Consider the following 18796-nt stretch of genomic DNA (forward strand, 5'->3'; position numbering starts at 1 on the left):
AGTAGTTTGTTTGAATTTACGCATTAATAATAATTAGTCCTGGATATTTGTTATTATCTTGAATTTTATAATAATTTCATCTAATATTGATCAAGTGTTTGAGTAATGGTTCGGTTTAGATAGTTCTCCCACAGGAAGATTAGTGTGGGTGCCACTCATAGCCATTTGGGTCGTGATAGTTTTTTAATTATGAAATGCTCTATAACTCTTGTCTTAGATGTAAGACTCAGCCTAAGGACCATCAAACAATAAGTTATGTCTCACGGGCAAGAGTTGACACCACCCCATTATGTATTGATTTAGTAGATGTTTTATAACTCTTCCCTTAGAGGCAAGACTTAGACCAAGGACTTTCAAGAAACAAGTTGTGCCCCATAGGCAAGAGTTGACATTACCACATTGTGTTTTGATTTATGAGATATTTTATAACTTTTGCCTTGGAAGCAAGACTTAACCCAAAGACTTTCAAATAACAAGTTATGTCCCATGGGTAAGAGTTGACATTATCACATTATGTTTTAATTTATGAAATGTTCTATAACTCTTGCTTTAGAGACAAGACTTAGCCGAAGGACTTTTAAACAAGAAGTTATGCTCTACAAATAAGATTTGACACTACTACATTATGTCTTGATTTATGAGATGTTTTATAAATCAATGACTTTTAAACAAGTTATGCCCTATGGGTAAGAGTTGACACTACCACATTATGTCTTGATTTGTGAGATGCTTTATAACTCTTGCATTAGAGGCTCGAATTAGTCCAAGTACTTTCAAACAACAAGTTATACCCCCATGGGCTAGAGTTGATACTACCACATCGTGTCTTGATTTATGAGATGTTCTATAACTCTTGCCTTAGAAGCAAGACTTAGCCAACAAGTTATGCCCCATGGGCTAGAGTTGATACTACCACATCGTGTCTTGATTTATGAGATGTTCTATAACTCTTGCCTTAGAAGCAAAACTTAGCCAACAAATTATGCTCCATGGACAAGAGTTGACACTATCATATTGTGTTTTGATTTGTGTGATGCTCTATTAGTCTTGCCCCTAAGACAAAACTTAGCCCAAGAACCTCTCAAAAGAACAAGTTACGCCCAATGAACAAGTGTTGATGCTACCACATTATTTTTTTATTTATGAGATGTTCTATAACTCTTGTCTTAGAAACAAGACTTAACTCAAGGATTTTCAAATAAGTTATGCTCCACAAGCAAGACTTAACACTACCATATTGTGTATTGATTTATAAGTTGTTCTATAATTTTTGTCTTAGAGCCAAAACTTATCCCAAAGAACTTCCTAACAACAATTCATGCCCTTAACTTTGTTTTGACCTATTATTCTGATACAAATCCTTTCTGTTGTACAATCTGCTGTATCAAAATGGAACATGGAAAACCAGCTAAATGACCAAACCCCCAATGCAAAAAATGAAAACAAAAAGGAGTTCACTGCATTTATAGCTTCATAGTTTCGACTTCCAGATAATTATTTGGGCTTGAAAGCTTCCAAATCCATTTAGAGAGCTCTTGCACTCTCTCTACTTTCACAACTGCACCACTTCAATAGGATCTTCAAGACAAAATTAGATCGAAGGAAGTCGTACCCTGCAAAGTAGACTCTAGCCCCAGCAGCCAAAACGCACCAAACACTGAAGGAGGAGAGCATAAGCTCATGGTTACACCAAAGATGAGATCATTATCCCAAATACCTTGCTCAATTGTGTCCTTGAGAAACAATTTCCTTCTGGTTTTTGAGTGTATCCTGGAACTCCAAGCGTTTGGCCGACCTGAGATCAACTACACTGGGAGGCATTGGTTGAAGGGACCCATGTAGCTCAACTAATTTAAAGAATCTCTCCTTGGTAAGGCTTTTTCTCTCAACCAGTATATCAACGACTGCATCCATAAGGTTCCGGTTTTGATGAAGGATCTGTGAAGTCATTTCAAGAATGCATTAATGAAAACCTATGCAGCATGCAATTTCATATCTTCATTTTCTTTTTTCCACTTAGACAAGAGGGCAGAGGGGAGGAATGAGTTCTACTGATACCTCTTTTGCACGATCATAGCACAAATGTAAGATGCGAAGTGCCTCGGAGTCAATGTCCTGACAAACAAAATAAATTTTGGAATTCAGGTGGCGGAAACACATAAACGTAGAAAAACACAGATGGAGTGAAGTACTATGGGAATGCAACCCAAAAGAAAGAGACGGGACTTTCTAAAAAATTTTAGAAGCACATTTGAAACTACAGCAGCGGCATACCAACAAAGTATCCGTACTTCTGGAAGGGAAGAGATATACTTTTGCTAAAATTACTAGTAAAACCTTGATGAATGGGGAATAAGAAATCATTAAATAACTAAAGTGAAGGGTGCAGATAGTGAAAACTTACATTTATCCTATCTGCAACCCAGAAATCAGACAAACCATAATGTTTATCAGATAGACCACCAAGAACAAAACTCCGAGCTGCCGACCTCGCATTATCTGCTGTCTCAGCCCATATTGTACTGAACTGAAATATTATGTCATGAAAAAGTATATTAACATCCAAAGTTGCAGTTTCGATACAAATACTGTGTTCAGCGTTCACTGCCATTATTCAAGGTCGTAGATTAAGATATTATGGTAACTCTTGACTAGGAAAGGGTAAGGGTAGGGTAGGGATAGTGATCCAAATAACTAATGCATGGAAACTTCTATAAGGATGTATAGAAGTAATGTGTTAACATTATACACAGTAAGTACACACGAAGGAACATGGAACACCTGCACATACATTTAAATAGATGGGTCTAATAATTCATACGCTGGGGGTCTATCGGAAACAGCCTCTCTGCTTTGGAGGTAGTGGTATTATGGACTGTGTACATTTTACCCCCCCACCCCCCCATCCCACCCCAAAAGATTCCACTAGGCTACACTGGGTATGTTGTTGTTGTTGGTCTAATAATTCATATGTTAATCTCACTGATACTAGTAAGAGATATTTGCAAGCTGTTCAGAAGTTAATCCTATACAGTATGATCGGAGGCTTTCAAAGCTGAAATGAGTTAAAATCCTCTGGATGACATGCTTAAAGTAGTAAATATGATTAAACACACACTCCTATACCTTCAAAAGGAAAAAAATAAATAGCCAGTCATATCCTACTATAACTACTTTTATGCATAGCAACAGCAAGTAGTTCTTACTTGGAATAAGTAAAGGGCAAGTAAAACATACCTTTTCAAACAAAAATGGCAAGTAAAACACTTCATGTGCAAGAGTACTAGTTGACAACCAGAATGAACAGGTAATTATTCTCAGTGGGTGGGAAGTTGGGACAAGTGGAACATGTGAGCACATACGTGCATTAACATTCGGGTGTGAGAGTCAAATTCCAAAGCAGCATCGTTTCCATGACAATATCACAAAGCACACCTTCTCAGGTTCAAATAAGTTGCATGAAACAGGTCTCTGTTATCTTTTTTTTAATATCTATCTATCTATCTCTAGCTGCTTATTGTAGTTTTTTATTAACACTTTGGAGGGCGTGCTAGTTTTTCTCCAACTGTGAGGGAATGAGAAGACAAGAAGCATGCTGTTTCTTTTACTTTAAGAGCGACGGTTAGAAACTAATGAGGATGGTTGAATTGGTCAGAATAGGGTGGAATCAATACTGAGTTCATATAATCAACCCAACTAATTTTTTGATTTAGGTGCAATTGATTGATTTGGTGAAGATGGTATGGAATTAATCCTCCACTTAATTGAGAAGTTCAAATTTTTGGATGAGAATTTGATGAGAACGCCATAATACTTATTTTCATGGGAATGAAAAAAAATTTGGTAGGGACATTGGGTGGGAAACCAGCAAAAAAGCACTTATTTCTATCTAGAAGATGAAAGTGGAAAATGTTAATGTATCTTGGAAAGAATTTGGAGAACCTGCTGATCCACCGTCCATTCTTTTTTTCTCTCCTCTTCTTTATTTAAATCCAACCTTGAAGGCTTAAACCACAAATGTATCTTTAGGTTCTAATTTCCTACATACTCGAGTGACATTTAAAACATCTCTCCAAGCATGCAAGAAATAGTCACCCAGTAATCAGGCTATGAGAATAATGTAGCATCTGAAAATCTGTCTACTGAGTTAACTGGGCCAATACACCAGTTTATCGATAAATTTATTCCAAAACTACATGTAATGCGCCTGGTGCATATTTATGCCTGTATGTCTATTTCATGTTGGGCAAGAGATTTGTGTCTGTGTATTGGGCTATGGATTTGCTTCACGATACCTATAAGGCTACATTTCAGAATAATCTTTAAGACTCCAACAAAAGAAGCATGGATCCTTTTCAAGCTTATTTAAATGTTAGGTGACAAATGATGAAAAACTAAAAATTAAAGTTTCTACGTATCTTACCTGGTGCTCTCCATACCACAGCTCATCAGCAGCACGTGGTGCTAGCTGAACAGTTATGTGATCCAAGAGTGACTGTCGGCTGCATTGAAATGAAGTGTCAAAAGTTACAGATGCCTATAATCTGGAATTTTTTTTCTTTGACATCTGAGCGTCACTGGCTCGAAAAGCAGGAGGTGGTTGCATTTTCCAAATTGCTTATATGGGGAAAGGAAGACAAACAGACAGTGAGGTACTTCAGAAAGCAAATGCTTCTTCTATGTAGTGTGTACAAATATGTTTCCTCATATCACTTAAGGCAATACATGAGCAGAAGTTTGAAATACCCTCACTTCCTAGTTCCATTAAATATACACTAGCATTATCTTGTTGCATTAGATTTCCAAAACTAAATTTTAAGAAAATAAATCAGAAAGATAAGTGCAATATGAAGGGGATAGAAACTGTGCCTCATCAGTGCTTACATTAAATTTCCGAAACTAACTTTTAAGAGAATAAATCAGAAGATAAGTGCAATATGAAGGGGACAGAAACCATGCCTCAGCATTCCTTCCTTAAATTTGACATGATCCATTTTCATCCGCACATAACCCAACTCTCTCCCAGCCCTTGGAGCAATAGTGAGCTTTTCAAACAAAACATTAACAAAAAACAGCCATCATAAAAGGCAGTATAAAGAATGTACATGCTGTATTATTAAAGAAAGTACAGGTTTAACCAAATCATTAATTGTAACGATGCTGATAACACCTTTTTTAATAAGTATGAAAATAAGAACTCATTGCACTTTGAAAGAAAAAGAAAAAGATACTTGCATTAGCAAATGGCACGAGTCTTTTTTCCATATGTTGTCAAGCAAAAGGCATGAGAAATCAGAATTCAGGAAGGACAAAAAACTGATTTCTCTTTTATCAAATTTCTTCTAACCAACCCAAGTTATATTTGTCACCCGTACCAGCAGGCAGCAGTCATTCCACTCCAAAGCTCCTTTGTAACAAGTCATATTCTATTAAATGGGTACAGCTTATTTTGTTTAATACATGGTTAAATTACAGAGATATTTTCATAAAAGAGCATGAGAAATCAAGAGGAGGACAATCTTTCATCAAGTTTCTCCTAACTGACCAACTTCCACTCTAAAGCTCCTTTCTAACAAGTCGTATTCTACAACACGGGTATTGCTTCCTTTTATCGCATGGTTAACTCAATTGAGATTTTAGTTATTAATCTAAATTATAGAACTCGTATCCATGCATATTGTATAGGGGAAAATGTAATAAATTTAACATTTGAGCATGATTGCAACTACTTCATCAATCTTTCAAACAGACAACTCCTGTGTGCAAGATGATAGCAATCACACATTGCACTTTTCTTATAGTTTTAATATCTAAATAATAAACATAATACCAGAACTTGCTAATTCTTGACAGGGTAATTTAATGACATGATACGCCACCAACACTGAATAAGTAGGAAAGGTACCAAAATTTAATACAGGTTCCCTAGGAGTTACCCTAAGACAAAATTTCAAGCGGTACAACAGATCTTTAGCCTTTATTGTAGATATGATACAAGCATCTGTTAGAAACAAATGCACATTTGGGTACTATTGAAAAGTGAACCGAGCGGAAGGCAAAGCAGTGGGATTAACATGAACAAGACTGCCTAACTCAGCAATGATACTTCACAAAATTGTCATGCCATAAAACAACAATGAGAAAGCAAACAGTAACAAAATAGAGAAGAGTAAAGAGCATTACAAACTCAATATTTCTAAGATCTGGGAAGTTCACTGCCACCACAGCCATTGCTGCTTCATTAATGGCCACTTGCTTCCATATCTCAGGGCTTCTCTCCTTCCGGTCAAGCATTCCTCGTTCTTCAATTTGTGCAGCTTGTAACAAATCATCAGTTGTAATCTGCTAAGTCCAAAACTCTAAGGTTATACAAAGTTTACCGTGTCTGATAGCAGAAGAGCCCACAATGGAGCAGTGAACTGCAGGTCTGGAAGACCCGTTTTAGGTAAGTACTTTGCAACCTGAACTTCAGAGATAGATGGAAACCAGAATTCATCTTTGCCATGATAAATCCAGAAGGAAGGGAGTGGGGTCGGTAGGGGGTTCTCTAAAATGATATTTAGGAACACATTTATAGGCCATTAAGCAACAATCAACCCATCCCCACTTCTCCGCCTAAAAAGGGCATCATATTGAAAGCAACAATGAAGAAAGATTTTCTAATGTCAGATGTCTATTTTTTTTTGAGATAAAGGTAACATTGTTCGCACCAAAAGATTCATCATCCAACAAATGATGAATTGGAAACTTACATCCCATAGAGTGGTGGGCACAGCCCAAAAGGGTATTTTTCTACATGTTTCCTATAAAACCAACTAAATCTACTACATCCCCTACCAAATTCTATTTACACCAAAAAAACAGAAGACTTAGACAATTCGTTCTAATCATCTATAAGCTAGTTTTTTTCCCTTCAAAGTACCTAGCATTTCTTTCTTTCCATAGGGTCCACCACATACATCCTGGAAAAGTCTTCCATCAGATCTCCTTCCTTCCTTCCTCTGTTGCCAATTCCCTTCCAACTGCTAAGTAATTCCCGAGTAGTTTTAGGCATTACCCAACTGACTCCTAGCATAGACAAAAACATATTCCAAAGACTTGTAGCAGCTTTACAATGCAAAAATAGGTGGTTATTCACTTCTGTTTCCTTGTCACACATAACACATTTTGAACAAATCTGCCACCCTCTCCTTGGTATTTAGCTTCCAGTAGCATGACTTGACAGCAGATAGGCCTTTGTTGTGCAGTTTCCATCTGGGCCTATTAGGCCTCAATGACAAACGTGGAAAAGAGTTTAGGACTTCAAGAAGATTAGCAAACTCCCCAATTTCCCAGTCACCATGTGCTCTTCTGAATATTAAGTTCCATCCTCATTGACTCCACACCTGAGATATGTTGGCATTTCCATGTGAACTTAGAATATATAGTTGGGGAAAGGCATTCCTCAAGCTGTCTTCTCCAACCCACACTTCATTCCAGAAACAGTTCTCAATCCATTACCAACACTTATTGTAATGTTGTTGTTGAAATATGGCAAAAATCTTCTTATGGTTTTCCACACACTACACCCAAAGGTGCCCACCACCTCTTCAGTGGATCCATCGGTTGAGCAAGCCATACTTCCCAGCTATAAATCTTCTCCACAAAACCCCTTCTTCTGAACAAAATCTCCATAGCCATTTTTTAAGAAGAGAATTGTTCTAATTGTTAAGGTGTTTTAAACTAAGCCCCCCTGTTGATTACTTAGGGTTAAAACATCCCATTTCACAAGATTATATCCCCTTTTTTCCTTGTTACCTTACCATAGAAATAACCTTCTCATCCTATTAAATCTTTTCTCAATGCTCCATGGGATGGGGAAGAGGCTCATCATATAAGCAAGAAGTCCATCTAGCACCGATTATATAATAGTAAGTCTTCCACCAAGTGAAAGATACTGACTCTTCCGGCTTGACAATTTCTTCTCACTTTTTTCTAACACCCTACTCCATAGTTCCAGCTCTTTATTCTTTGCTCCTAGTGGCAATCCCAAGTATTTTGTTGGCAAGAGATCCATCTGGCAACCCAAACTTTCAGCTAGCACTAGTAAATTTTCAACCTGGTTTATAGGGAAGATGTAACTTTTGAGCCAGTTAACATGAAGGCCTAAGATACCTTCAAAAATTGTTAGTATAGCTATCAAATGTATGATCGACTATCTATATAGAACAAATGGGAAATCTCCACTTCCGCCACTCTTCCGGTCGGTTTGAGCACTGAAACCTTTCAACCACCCATTAGTGTTTGCTATCCTGAACATGTGGTTGAATCCCTCCATAGCTAGTATGAAAAGAAAGGGTGACATAGAGTCCCCTTGACCCCTACGTGACTGGAAAAAACCTTCACATTTGTTGTTTATAATGAGGGAAAAATTCACACTTGAAATACAAAACTTGATCCAATTAATCCACCTGCTACCAAAACCCATGCCTTTAGAATTTTTAGAAGAAAATTCCAGGTGACATGATCATATGCCTTTTCAATGACCAGCTTACACAAGATGCCTGATTTCTTTTGCTTACACCTTGAATCCACCAGTTCATTTGCCAACATGCCAACAGGGATGCATCTAGAATTTGTCTTCCTTTCAAGAAAGTCATTTGGTGTTCATCCACTACTTTCTAAGTAACTGTTTTGAGCCTTTCGGTTATAAGTTTAGAGATGATTTTGTACACCCGTCCTATTAGATCTATTACCCTCCTATTAGACTAATAGGGCTGAAGTCTTTAGGATCAACTGCTCCCTGCGTCTTTGGAATCAATGCTATGAGAGTGGCATTGAAAGACTTTTCGAAGAAACCCTTTTGGTGGAAATTGAAGAAACTTTAGCAAACATAGACTTAGAAAGAAGTTGAAGCTCTTGCTCTTTGTATTATACATTGCTTAGGACTCCTATTTTTGTTGTACAAGTTTACCGTGTGGACACTGCTTATACAACTCCTACTCCTTGTGGAACTCGCTTTCAGTCCCCTTCAATCTGGACATTGGTAGAGAGACAATTCCAAGCTTGCTGCGTAGAAACTGAAACTGCTACTTTGACAAGGCCTACGCGAAAATGTCAGCCACTTGAGTTGTGGATGGAACATATTTAGTGAGCATTGCACCAGCTGCAACATTTTCTCATACAAAATGATAGTCTAGTTCATCATGCTTTGTGCGAGCATGGAGAATAGGATTACTGGTGAGGTGCAAAGCACTAATATTGTCTGAATAGATGATGGGAGGAAATGCAAGTGATACGCCAAGGTGTCTCAACAAATGATCAATGTGATTTCAGCTGCTAGAGAGGCTAGGGCGCAATACTCAGCTTCAGCACTAGATTTTGACACGGTATGTTGTTTTTTTAGATGACCAGGAAATACAGTTAGCTCCAAAGAACACACAAAGTCCTGTAATTGATCGACGAGTGATAGCACAACCAGCCCAATCGACATCTGAGAAGCCAACAACCTATAAGGAGGATCAAGAAGTGATGCGAAGTCAAAGTATATAATCCCTGCGAGGAACCGAAGGATGCGTTTCACTCTTTGCCAGTGCGTAGTTGTAGGAGCTTGCATAAATTGACATACTTGATTGATAGCATAAGTAAGATTAGGACGTGTCAGTGTAAGATATGGAAGCCCGCCAACTATACTTCGATAATCGGAGGCATCAACAGGAGATCCAATTGTGATATGAAAATCACCTTTTTGCGACAATGGCATATGGATTGCTCTAGCACGGTGCATCATGGTCCGTTTGAGAATGTCCTTTGCATATTTCACTTGACTAAGATAGATTCCATCCTGATATGGCACAACTTCAATGCCTAAGAAAAAGTGGAGACTCCCCATATCTTTTAAAGCAAAATAAGTACTCTAGTGAGAAATAAGGGTTGGTATTGTTCCCAATTATCTTGATATCATCAACATATAGCAGCAAAATCACAACATCACCCTTGTGTCGCCAAACAAACAAAGACGAATTAGCATGGCTTCCAAGAAAATCAAGGTGAAAGAGCGCTTCACTAAACCTTTGGAACCAAGCCTTTGGTGTTTGCTTCAGTTCGTTTGTGGATCATAGCATCTATAGCCTTTATGTAGAGAACTATATCCAATAAGCACACAGGGAAAGCTCTTCGGAAAGTTATTTTTGTTGTACCTCTTTACATGTGGAAAACTCCTACAACCAAAGATTTTCAAACCGTTGTACTCTGTTTTTTTTTTGGTGTAGCTTCTCAAGAGGAGATTTCATCAAGACCAACGTAGGAAGCCTATTTATAAGATGTATTGCTGCCATAAACGCTTCAATCCATACGTACAAAGGGACACTAGCATTGAACATTAAAGTTAACCCAGTCTCAACTAAGTGTCTATGTTTTCTTTCGGCAACTCCATTTTGCTCGGGTGTGTGTGGACATGATATTTGTCTTTGAATTTCACATTGATTAAGAAGATCAATAAGCTTCTCATTGCTAAACTCTCCTTCTCCATCACACTGAAATTTTTTGATTTTCTTATCAAATTGATTTTCGACCAATCTCTGAAAGTTAACCAAGGTGGCAAAAAAATCTGATTTTCTTTTCAATGGGTAAAACCAAGTGTATTTTGTGTGATTGTCTACAAAAATCACGTAGTATTTAATACCTTGAGGAGAAGTGACAGGTGAAGGACCTCATAAATCACAATGAATTTTGACAAGAAGTTCAACCTCAACTTTATTTGAATTCTCAAAAGGCTGCTTACAACTTTTTCCCATTTGACACGCAATGCAAATAAAGAAGTTTTATTCCAACTACTAATTCTAACTAATCTATTAGAAAGTAAAAATTGCAGTCCTAAAATTGGGGTGTCCCAATCTTTGGTGCCAGACTTCATCAAATGCTTTATTTGAACGCATAGCAACTAGAGCTTGATGTACTTGTCCATCTGCATACTTGGGATCCGAAGCATATAATTCTCCTCTCCTACTCCGCTTCATGTTCCTTGTTTTCTTGTCCTTAACAACATACTTAGAGTTAGAAAATTCTAAAAGACATTCATTGTCACTTGCAAGTTTACTTACCGACAACAATTTTTTCTTTAATTTAGGTACAACTAGAACATCCTTCAATCGCAAACTTGTACCTATATTCTTGTTTCCCACATGAGTAATTTTAAGTCGTTTTCCATCACCTAGAATAATTGAATGTGTGCCTCTGAATAAAGTAGGATTTTTCAAATTACCCATTGTCTTTACCATATGGTGAGTTGCTCCAGAATCCATATAGAGATTGTTGTCAAATGTCTCATTGATGGTCAAGGCCGAAAACCCCTGTGGTGTTTCTTGTTGGGATTGGTAAGAGTAGTCCTACCTGTAGAAACAAGTCACAACCGTATGATTGTTTCGTCCATAAATTTGGCATGCATCTATTCGGGGTGGAGTGCTCTTCCGGTTACTTGTAGTAAAATCAGATTGTCTCCCACTTGTGTAGTTATTACACTTAATCCAAACTAACCTCTTCCTCAACCTTGTCCCCGTCCTCTACAGGAATTTCCTCTACCTCTGCAAAACTTCCTTGAGTTTTTTGGGCTTGAAAGGACATGGCCTAATCAACATTATCTATTTCACTATCGTCTTCTCTCATGTCGAATCCTCTCAATGCATTAACAAACTGAGTAAAAGTTGGGTACGGGGGCTTACCCAACATGACTGTCCGCAGAGTCTAGTATTTGTTTCCAAGACCCTAGGCAAAGTTTATAACTTTGCTATCTTCATCTAAGGGCTTGTGTATGGCAGCGAGACTATCACAAATTCCCTTGAATTCTTTCACATATTTATCCACATTTTTTGAACACATCCTAATACTCTGAATTTGTTGTTTTAGTTGAAACTCTTTGTATTTGCTGGCTTGTAGGTAATTGTCCTCAAGGCTTTGCCAAATTTGTTGGGCCGATGTGCCTCCAATGATAAGGAACATGGACTCCTCGGTCATGGTTCAAGTGAGCTAACTTCGAACTAAGACATCCCTTACTTCCCATTCAAGGAACTTAGGTTCGATATCTCTGTCTTTTTCGTTAACAACTGATAATGGTGGATCCTCTACGATAATCTCGCCAACTTTCAACGTCTGCATCAATTGTTTGATTTGGGTTTTCCAGACTATGTAGTTTGAAGGTTTTAGCTTAATAGGACATATGGCTATGAGTTGACGTAGGGAGGCGGATGAGAGAGAGGCTGGAGAATGATGATCTTGCCATTGTGCGTGATACAGAGTGCAGGATACAGACTAATTTTGGATTAAAACCAAGGCTCTGATACCATGAAGAAACTTTAGCAAACGTAGACTTAGAAAAAAGGCTGAAGATTATATTATTTGTTCTTGCGTATACACGACTGTCACGGCCTAATTTATAGATGAGAGAGCTCTTGCTCTTTGTATTATACACTGCTTAGGACTCCTATTCTATTGTACAAGTTTACTGTGTTGACACTACTTGTACAACTCCTACTCCTTGTGGAACTCGCTTTCAGAAATTATGTAAAGTTTGCATAAATCATCCTTCAAGATTTCCCCGCATGCCTTGAAAAAGCTCATAGTAAATCCATCAGGACCAGGAGCTTTGTCTCCATCACACTATTTCAAGATCCGTAAAACTTCTGATTCTGTGAATGGTCTTTGAAGCCATTCATTTTCTTCACCAGAGATTGTACGACAACCTGTAAATTCAAATATAGGCCTCCAGGTTTCAGATTCTGAATGTAGGCCTCCAGGTTTCAGATTCTGTGTATAACTTAGAATAAAATTCTATCATAGCCTCTTTGATTTCCTTCGGCTCCTGGATTTCCTCCCCCCTTACCACCAATCTATCAATTGTGCTGTACCTTCTATGAGTTGTTGCCGATCTCTGAAAGAACTTGGTATTCTTGTCCCTTTGCTTGAGCCAAAGAGCTCTGGACTTTTGTCTCCACCTTTCTTCTTCATGCTTAGCCAAAACTTCTAGTTCTACCAAAATTGTTGCCCTTATCATCTATTCATCTTGTGATAGCTCTCTATTTTCCCAAGTTTTGTCCCAAACAGACAACTCTTCAAGGAGACTATTTTTTCTATTAGCCATTTCAGAGAAGGCATTTCTGCTCCATTTTTTCAACTTAAGTTTAAGCATCTTCAGTTTGGTGCATAATTTGTATTCAGGGCACCCTTCAACTAGAAAACCATTCCACCATTCATGTACTAGTTGATTAAATCCTTCCACTTTGAGCCACCAATTTTCAAATTTGAAGTAAGATTGCCTTTGTTCCCAGATTCCACACTCTAAAATAATTGGATTATGGTCAGAAGTTGCCCTAGGCAGAATTCTTTGTCTAAAGTTCCTGAAGTTTTCCTCCCATTCCATAGAGTATAGAAATCTATCTAGCCTTGCATTGCACTGGTGGTTAGATCCCCTGGACCAAGTGCATTTACCCCCTATTAGAATAGGATCACGCAAACCGAAATCTTCAATCCATCTAGAAAAATCGGTACTTGGTGCATACCCATACCCTGCTATCCCGCATAATTAAAATACCCCCTCTACTAACCTCTGCTTTCATGAAACCACATCTCATCCATCTACATGGTCATAACTGGATTGCCACATCTTCCACTTCTTCGCGCACCTTAGTTTACTGTAAGCAAACCACATCCACCTTCCATTTCCGTAGACATGTTTTAACCAGGGTCTTATAGTTAACCAGCTGTTTAAAACCCTTACACTCCATGAAAGAATCTTTACCTTCATTGAAAGGTCAAACTCAAGTTCCCTGTCCCCCCCCCCCCCACCCCCCCCCCCCCCCCCCCCCCCCCCCCCCCCCCCATGTTCCTTGCCCCTTCCACCTCCTTGTTGAGACTAGACTCTAGGTTTTTTAATTTGTTTTTACCTATGCCTCTGCTTTTTGGAGTTGTGCTGCTTTTGTCTTGTTTTCTATTCCCAATTGCCATTTTTCTCTCATCAATTCTCATGAGAAGGGCCAGAGTGTCACTCTCAAAACCTTAAAAGCGACTCCATAAGTGTTGCTCAGTTCCAATATATGTAAATTCACCCAACTTGGTGTATCTGTCTCCACTGCTTCGTGCTCTATTGGGATCTGCATGTCCACTGGATGTGGTTCGTGTATCTGCTGAATCTGCAAATCAGCCTCTCTTACTCGTATAATGTCAGATGTCTAATTAATTAGAGCTCAGATTTAAGAAGGCCTAATGCTGCTTAAAGACTATGCCAAAAAGTCTCTGTATAGTCAATAACAACTACTAACGACATATATTGCTTAATTACAAGGATAGAATTTTTTCCTTACCCAGACTGAACCCAAAAGCTATTACCTCAGTTCTTGTATCACGCATCATATTAATAGCAGCAACCTCAACAATGTTGGCCAACTCTGCACCAACCATTCCATCAGTCATACTGGCAACAGCCATATAGTCCACATCAGGAGCCATAGGCTTCTTACGAGCATGCACCTAATCCAAGGAAATGAGATGTAAGAAAAGCATGAAGCAAACTATATAACAAGCTTACTAAGATGTTATATATCCCCATGAAAAGAGTTTTAAGATGTTGTACATCCCCCAAAAGATTAAGCTTTTCAACAGACAAAGTACATATGCAACTAGCACCTTAAGAATTTCAATTCGTCCAATAAGACCAGGTTTTGGGATGTAAATCTTTCGATCAAATCGCCCTGGTCGAACAAGTGCTGGGTCCAATATGTCTGGTCTATTTGTAGAAGCAATAGTGATGACTTCACCTTTGCCTTCAAAACCATCCAAGCATACAAGAAGCTGGAGAAAAAAGGGGAACATTCTAAATCAATTCCTGAGATCTCAACCAGATGAAATGACAGATTCTCATAAGTGTAAAATGACAAGGAAACCTGATTCAAAGTTGCATCACGTTCTTGTCCACCTGACCCCTTGATCAAACCACGTTCTCTGCCAACTGCATCCAGCTCATCAATGAACACCACTGATGGCGCCTATGCCAAACCACATAATAATGCTCATATATTGTTGAGACTTTATAAGTTACACAAAAATACACTCTAAATAAAAGCAAATATGGCTTGACAAGATTTAGAAACAAGACTATGAAGTAGACCATTCAACAACAGACAATCAAGCAATCAACTACTACCAACACCAAACTATCTGGGGTCTGCAACATAAAAAGACAAAAGCAAACAGTTCATCCAGAATACGAGGGAAATGGCAGAGTTTTAATTCACAGCACTGGTGGAATAAGAGTAGCCAACTATAAGGCCAAACGTGTATAAACAAATGACTCCGAACGATGCGTGAATAGCAGAGAAGATAGAAAACACAAAATGACTCTGAACAATGCCGTGGATAGTAGAGAAGATAGAAAATTGACTTACATTGTCTCTTGCTTCTTGGTAGAGAGCTCGAACACGGGAAGCCCCAACACCAACATATATCTCAACAAACTGAGACGCAGAAATGGAGAAGAAGTTCACCCCTGCCTCACCAGCCACTGCCTTTGCTAACAAAGTCTTCCCCACTCCGGGTGGACCACAAAGCAATATGCCCCCTGAAAGCATTTGCTCAATAGATACGTAATGGTATAAGACAAAAATAAAGCAGCATTAAGCTAATTTTCCAAACGAGGAGGCAAAAAGCTGATGGAGTCATTGTCAAAGTGAAACAGGAAGGTGCAAAAGAGTTACCAGGTACCTAAGATAGTGAGAGATAGCGGTACCTGGTGGAACAATCGAGATGCACGCAACAGGGCCAGGATACCAACATTATTAAAAAAGGAAAAAAAAAGGACAGATGCGTAGTAAAATCTTACAGGCACACAAAGTTATTAGTTCAAGTGAAAAGATGATAATTGAAGAGAAATAGCTTTAAAATGTACAAAAGCAGCAAAGTCCCCACTGCCAACGCTATTCATATAAATTGATGTAATGAATAACAACAGAATCAGTAATCAAAAACCTTGAGGGGAGAGAGACAGACAGATAGACAGGATCTTTTAATTAAAGTTACAGAAGTAGATATCAAACATATTATGTCTTATTTAAGTCAGAAAGAGCTCCATTCTTGCATGTGATTATGTTACCAAACACTTAGCAGTGAAATGCAAGTAAATGTAAATAACCAGAGAAATATCTAAAAGAAAATTTAATAAAGCAAGATCATCTTATAATAAACTGAAGGCATGCAAACACATTTAGCACTGTAAATGTTACACATAGACAGGTGACATTTGTGGTTATTTTTGTTATTAGGGTTATGGAGCTAGGAAGTGTCTACTTCCAAAGACAGAACAATAGAAAACCTTCCTGAACAAGAAAGAGCCATAGGTGACCTAGCTAGTAATGGATTAAAAAACCTTGGACCTGCTAACACTGGAATATCACAGTGGAAGAAGCCTATAACTTTATGTCTATTTATCCACTTACACACACAATTTCATAAGGAAATGATAGTATAGTGAGTGCAGGACTATACACCAATACCCAGAACAAATAACTAACAAGTCTAGAGCAATTGATGCGGCTTAATTCATCCTGATCAGACATAGAAAGAAAAGGAAACAACAAACTCAAATAGGAACCCACATTCAAGAAGACCCCTAAAAATCAATATCTGCATCTAACCTGGTATTTTGACTCCTCGCCTGCGATACATCTCCCCGTGGGTGAAGAACTTAACAATTTCCTCAAGCTCCTCCCTAATTTTTCCAAGCCCAGCAACATCAGAGAACTTAACATCAACACCTCTCTCTAAATACTGGGGGAGTTTCTTATTGCGTGCTCTTCGAACACGAGCACCGGACTTCATAAATTGCATAGCCATCTTCATATAAGGATTTTCCTCTCCTTTCCTTCCTTCTTCGTCGTCATCATCAACACCCTCAAGCCCTTCCATTTCCCTCTCCAATTCCCTCATCTTCTTTTTCTCCTCAGCATCTGCTTTCTCTATCTTCAACCTATCCTCATAATCCTTTTTCTGCCTCCTATAGCTAAATACAACAGTTCTATAAAATATATAGAAGAAAACCAAACCAAGAGCAGTGGAAACATTTGAATCACTAGCTAAGTTTTCCCACATTCTTGCCATATCCTGAGAACTACTACTCGCTTGACGCAACGACTCCTCATACCTCATTTTCTTCAACTCTCTTTTCCTTTTACTCTCTTCCATTTTCTTCTGCAATTTTATTGCGTTCTCCATCCTCTCCCTCTCACTCCTTATCTTCGCCAACTCCTGTTTTCGCCTTCTCTTCAATTCTTCTCTCGCCCTCTTCAACTCCAACGCCCTTTTCGACTGTGGCTTAGCCTTCACAAAAGAAAACAACCAAACTGGAATCTTTGACAAGAACCCTAAATAAGGCCACGGAAGCTCAGGTTTCTTCAATGGTGGAGTATATGCATTCATACAAAGTCCATCAAGTTTTAACTCATCCCATTCAGCCCAAAATCTTGGATCACTTTCGACAGAAGGTAAAACAATTCTAACAACCTTAGAATCCTCTAAAACAGCTAAAACTACCTCGGGCCTTTGCTTTAAACCAACATTAGGTGGTTTAATTATATGCTTAAGTTTCCCTTCCTTTTTCAAATCCAATATTTCTGTATAAGGTAACCTATTACTCACAGTCGGAAGACCTTCTGACCATTTTTTCAACTCTTGTGGTGTTAAAACTTCAGATTTTTTCGTCGAACGCTGCCTCTTTTCAGATACTTTTGCTGCATTTGCAGGTCGAACAAGTGAAGCTGATATTACAGTGAGTGTAACAGAAAGATTAAGTAAACCTAGTTGATTTGTCCTTGTTTTCTTCTCTTCTTCTGTTTTGGGGCTTTCAGAATTGCAGGAAATCATTAACGAAGTTGTATTTTTCCGATAATAATGAGTTTTGTCTTGTTGGGGAAATGAAGGCAAAAATGGAGAATAGGGAATGCAACTACACGCCATTCGAATGAAGGGTTAAGGGTGATTACATTGTAGAGCGAATTTGAAATCGAGAATCCTTATAGGAATTTTATCAAACAGCTTCAGGGAGAGAACTTTTGGTGTCAGCTTTCACTGAATTTAACACAATTATATACAGAAATATACATCAATGAATGACTGAGAGAGAGGAAGAAGAAGCCGAGCAGATATGGTGGCGGGTCGGCTGTATTAGAACCAAAGAAGTTGGCAAAGGCAACAATGGCCCAATAATAAAGTTTCACCGGAAAAATAGAAGGGAATTGGATACAAAACTAGCAATTAAATTCTAAACCCCGGTAAATAGCCACTCGGCATAACTAATTCCAACCGAATGACCATTTGGCGTGGGTAAAGAGTGGCATCTGGGAGTGGGCATCATTAATAATGCTAATTACTTTCCCCGATTGTAATAGATACTCATATTATTTGAATAAAAAGTCATTACACCACAAACTTAACAAATAACAACAGACAAGTCAATTACTATTTAATTTTTTTCAAGGTTATTTTGTATTTATCAATATTATTAAAATAACATATTAATTATTTTATTTAGTTTTACTTATTTATACAATAAAATACAATAACATATACTTTTAATATAATACAATTGTTAAAGATATATATTTATATATAATAATGATATAGTTTCTATACATATACATATTCTATATAATAATTATACCATTTTTATACACATTCTATACAATTTTTAACTACAATTATTATTTGGATACATATTTTATACGACTCTATATAGTTTCTACATGCATTCTAAAAATGTATCAATCTAGTATGAGAG

The 18796-nt window shown here is 37.9% G+C and overlaps 1 protein-coding gene across 1 annotated transcript; it reads right to left on the reverse strand.

The window, feature by feature from the left end:
• Window positions 1-1223: 1223 nt before the first annotated feature.
• Window positions 1224-18393, reverse strand: LOC107850356 (probable inactive ATP-dependent zinc metalloprotease FTSHI 2, chloroplastic). Its single transcript, XM_016694826.2, has 11 exons — window positions 16659-18393; window positions 15414-15586; window positions 14913-15014; window positions 14656-14820; window positions 14359-14499; window positions 6184-6342; window positions 4960-5045; window positions 4424-4502; window positions 2405-2527; window positions 2059-2115; window positions 1224-1938 (listed from the first exon to the last, which is right to left on the reverse strand). Exons 1-11 carry the CDS (start codon window positions 17974-17976, stop codon window positions 1723-1725), a joined length of 2619 nt encoding a protein of 872 aa, XP_016550312.1. The 5' UTR covers window positions 17977-18393; the 3' UTR covers window positions 1224-1722.
• Between the last annotated feature and the right edge of the window lie 403 nt (window positions 18394-18796).

The sequence above is a fragment of the Capsicum annuum genome, chromosome 12 (assembly GCF_002878395.1).
Source record: "Capsicum annuum cultivar UCD-10X-F1 chromosome 12, UCD10Xv1.1, whole genome shotgun sequence".
Taxonomy (NCBI): domain Eukaryota; kingdom Viridiplantae; phylum Streptophyta; class Magnoliopsida; order Solanales; family Solanaceae; genus Capsicum; species Capsicum annuum.

Excerpts from the sequence above, each read along its gene's own strand:
- LOC107850356 (XM_016694826.2), bottom strand. The coding sequence starts at position 17,976 with ATGGCGTGTAGTTGCATTCCCTATTCTCCATTTTTGCCTTCATTTCCC. Across the intron at positions 14,821-14,912 it reads GTGATGCAACTTTGAATCAG|CTTCTTGTATGCTTGGATGG; the intron begins GTTTCCTTGTCA and ends TTTTTTCTCCAG. Across the intron at positions 6,343-14,358 it reads TGCGTGATACAAGAACTGAG|ATTACAACTGATGATTTGTT; the intron begins GTAATAGCTTTT and ends TGGACTTAGCAG.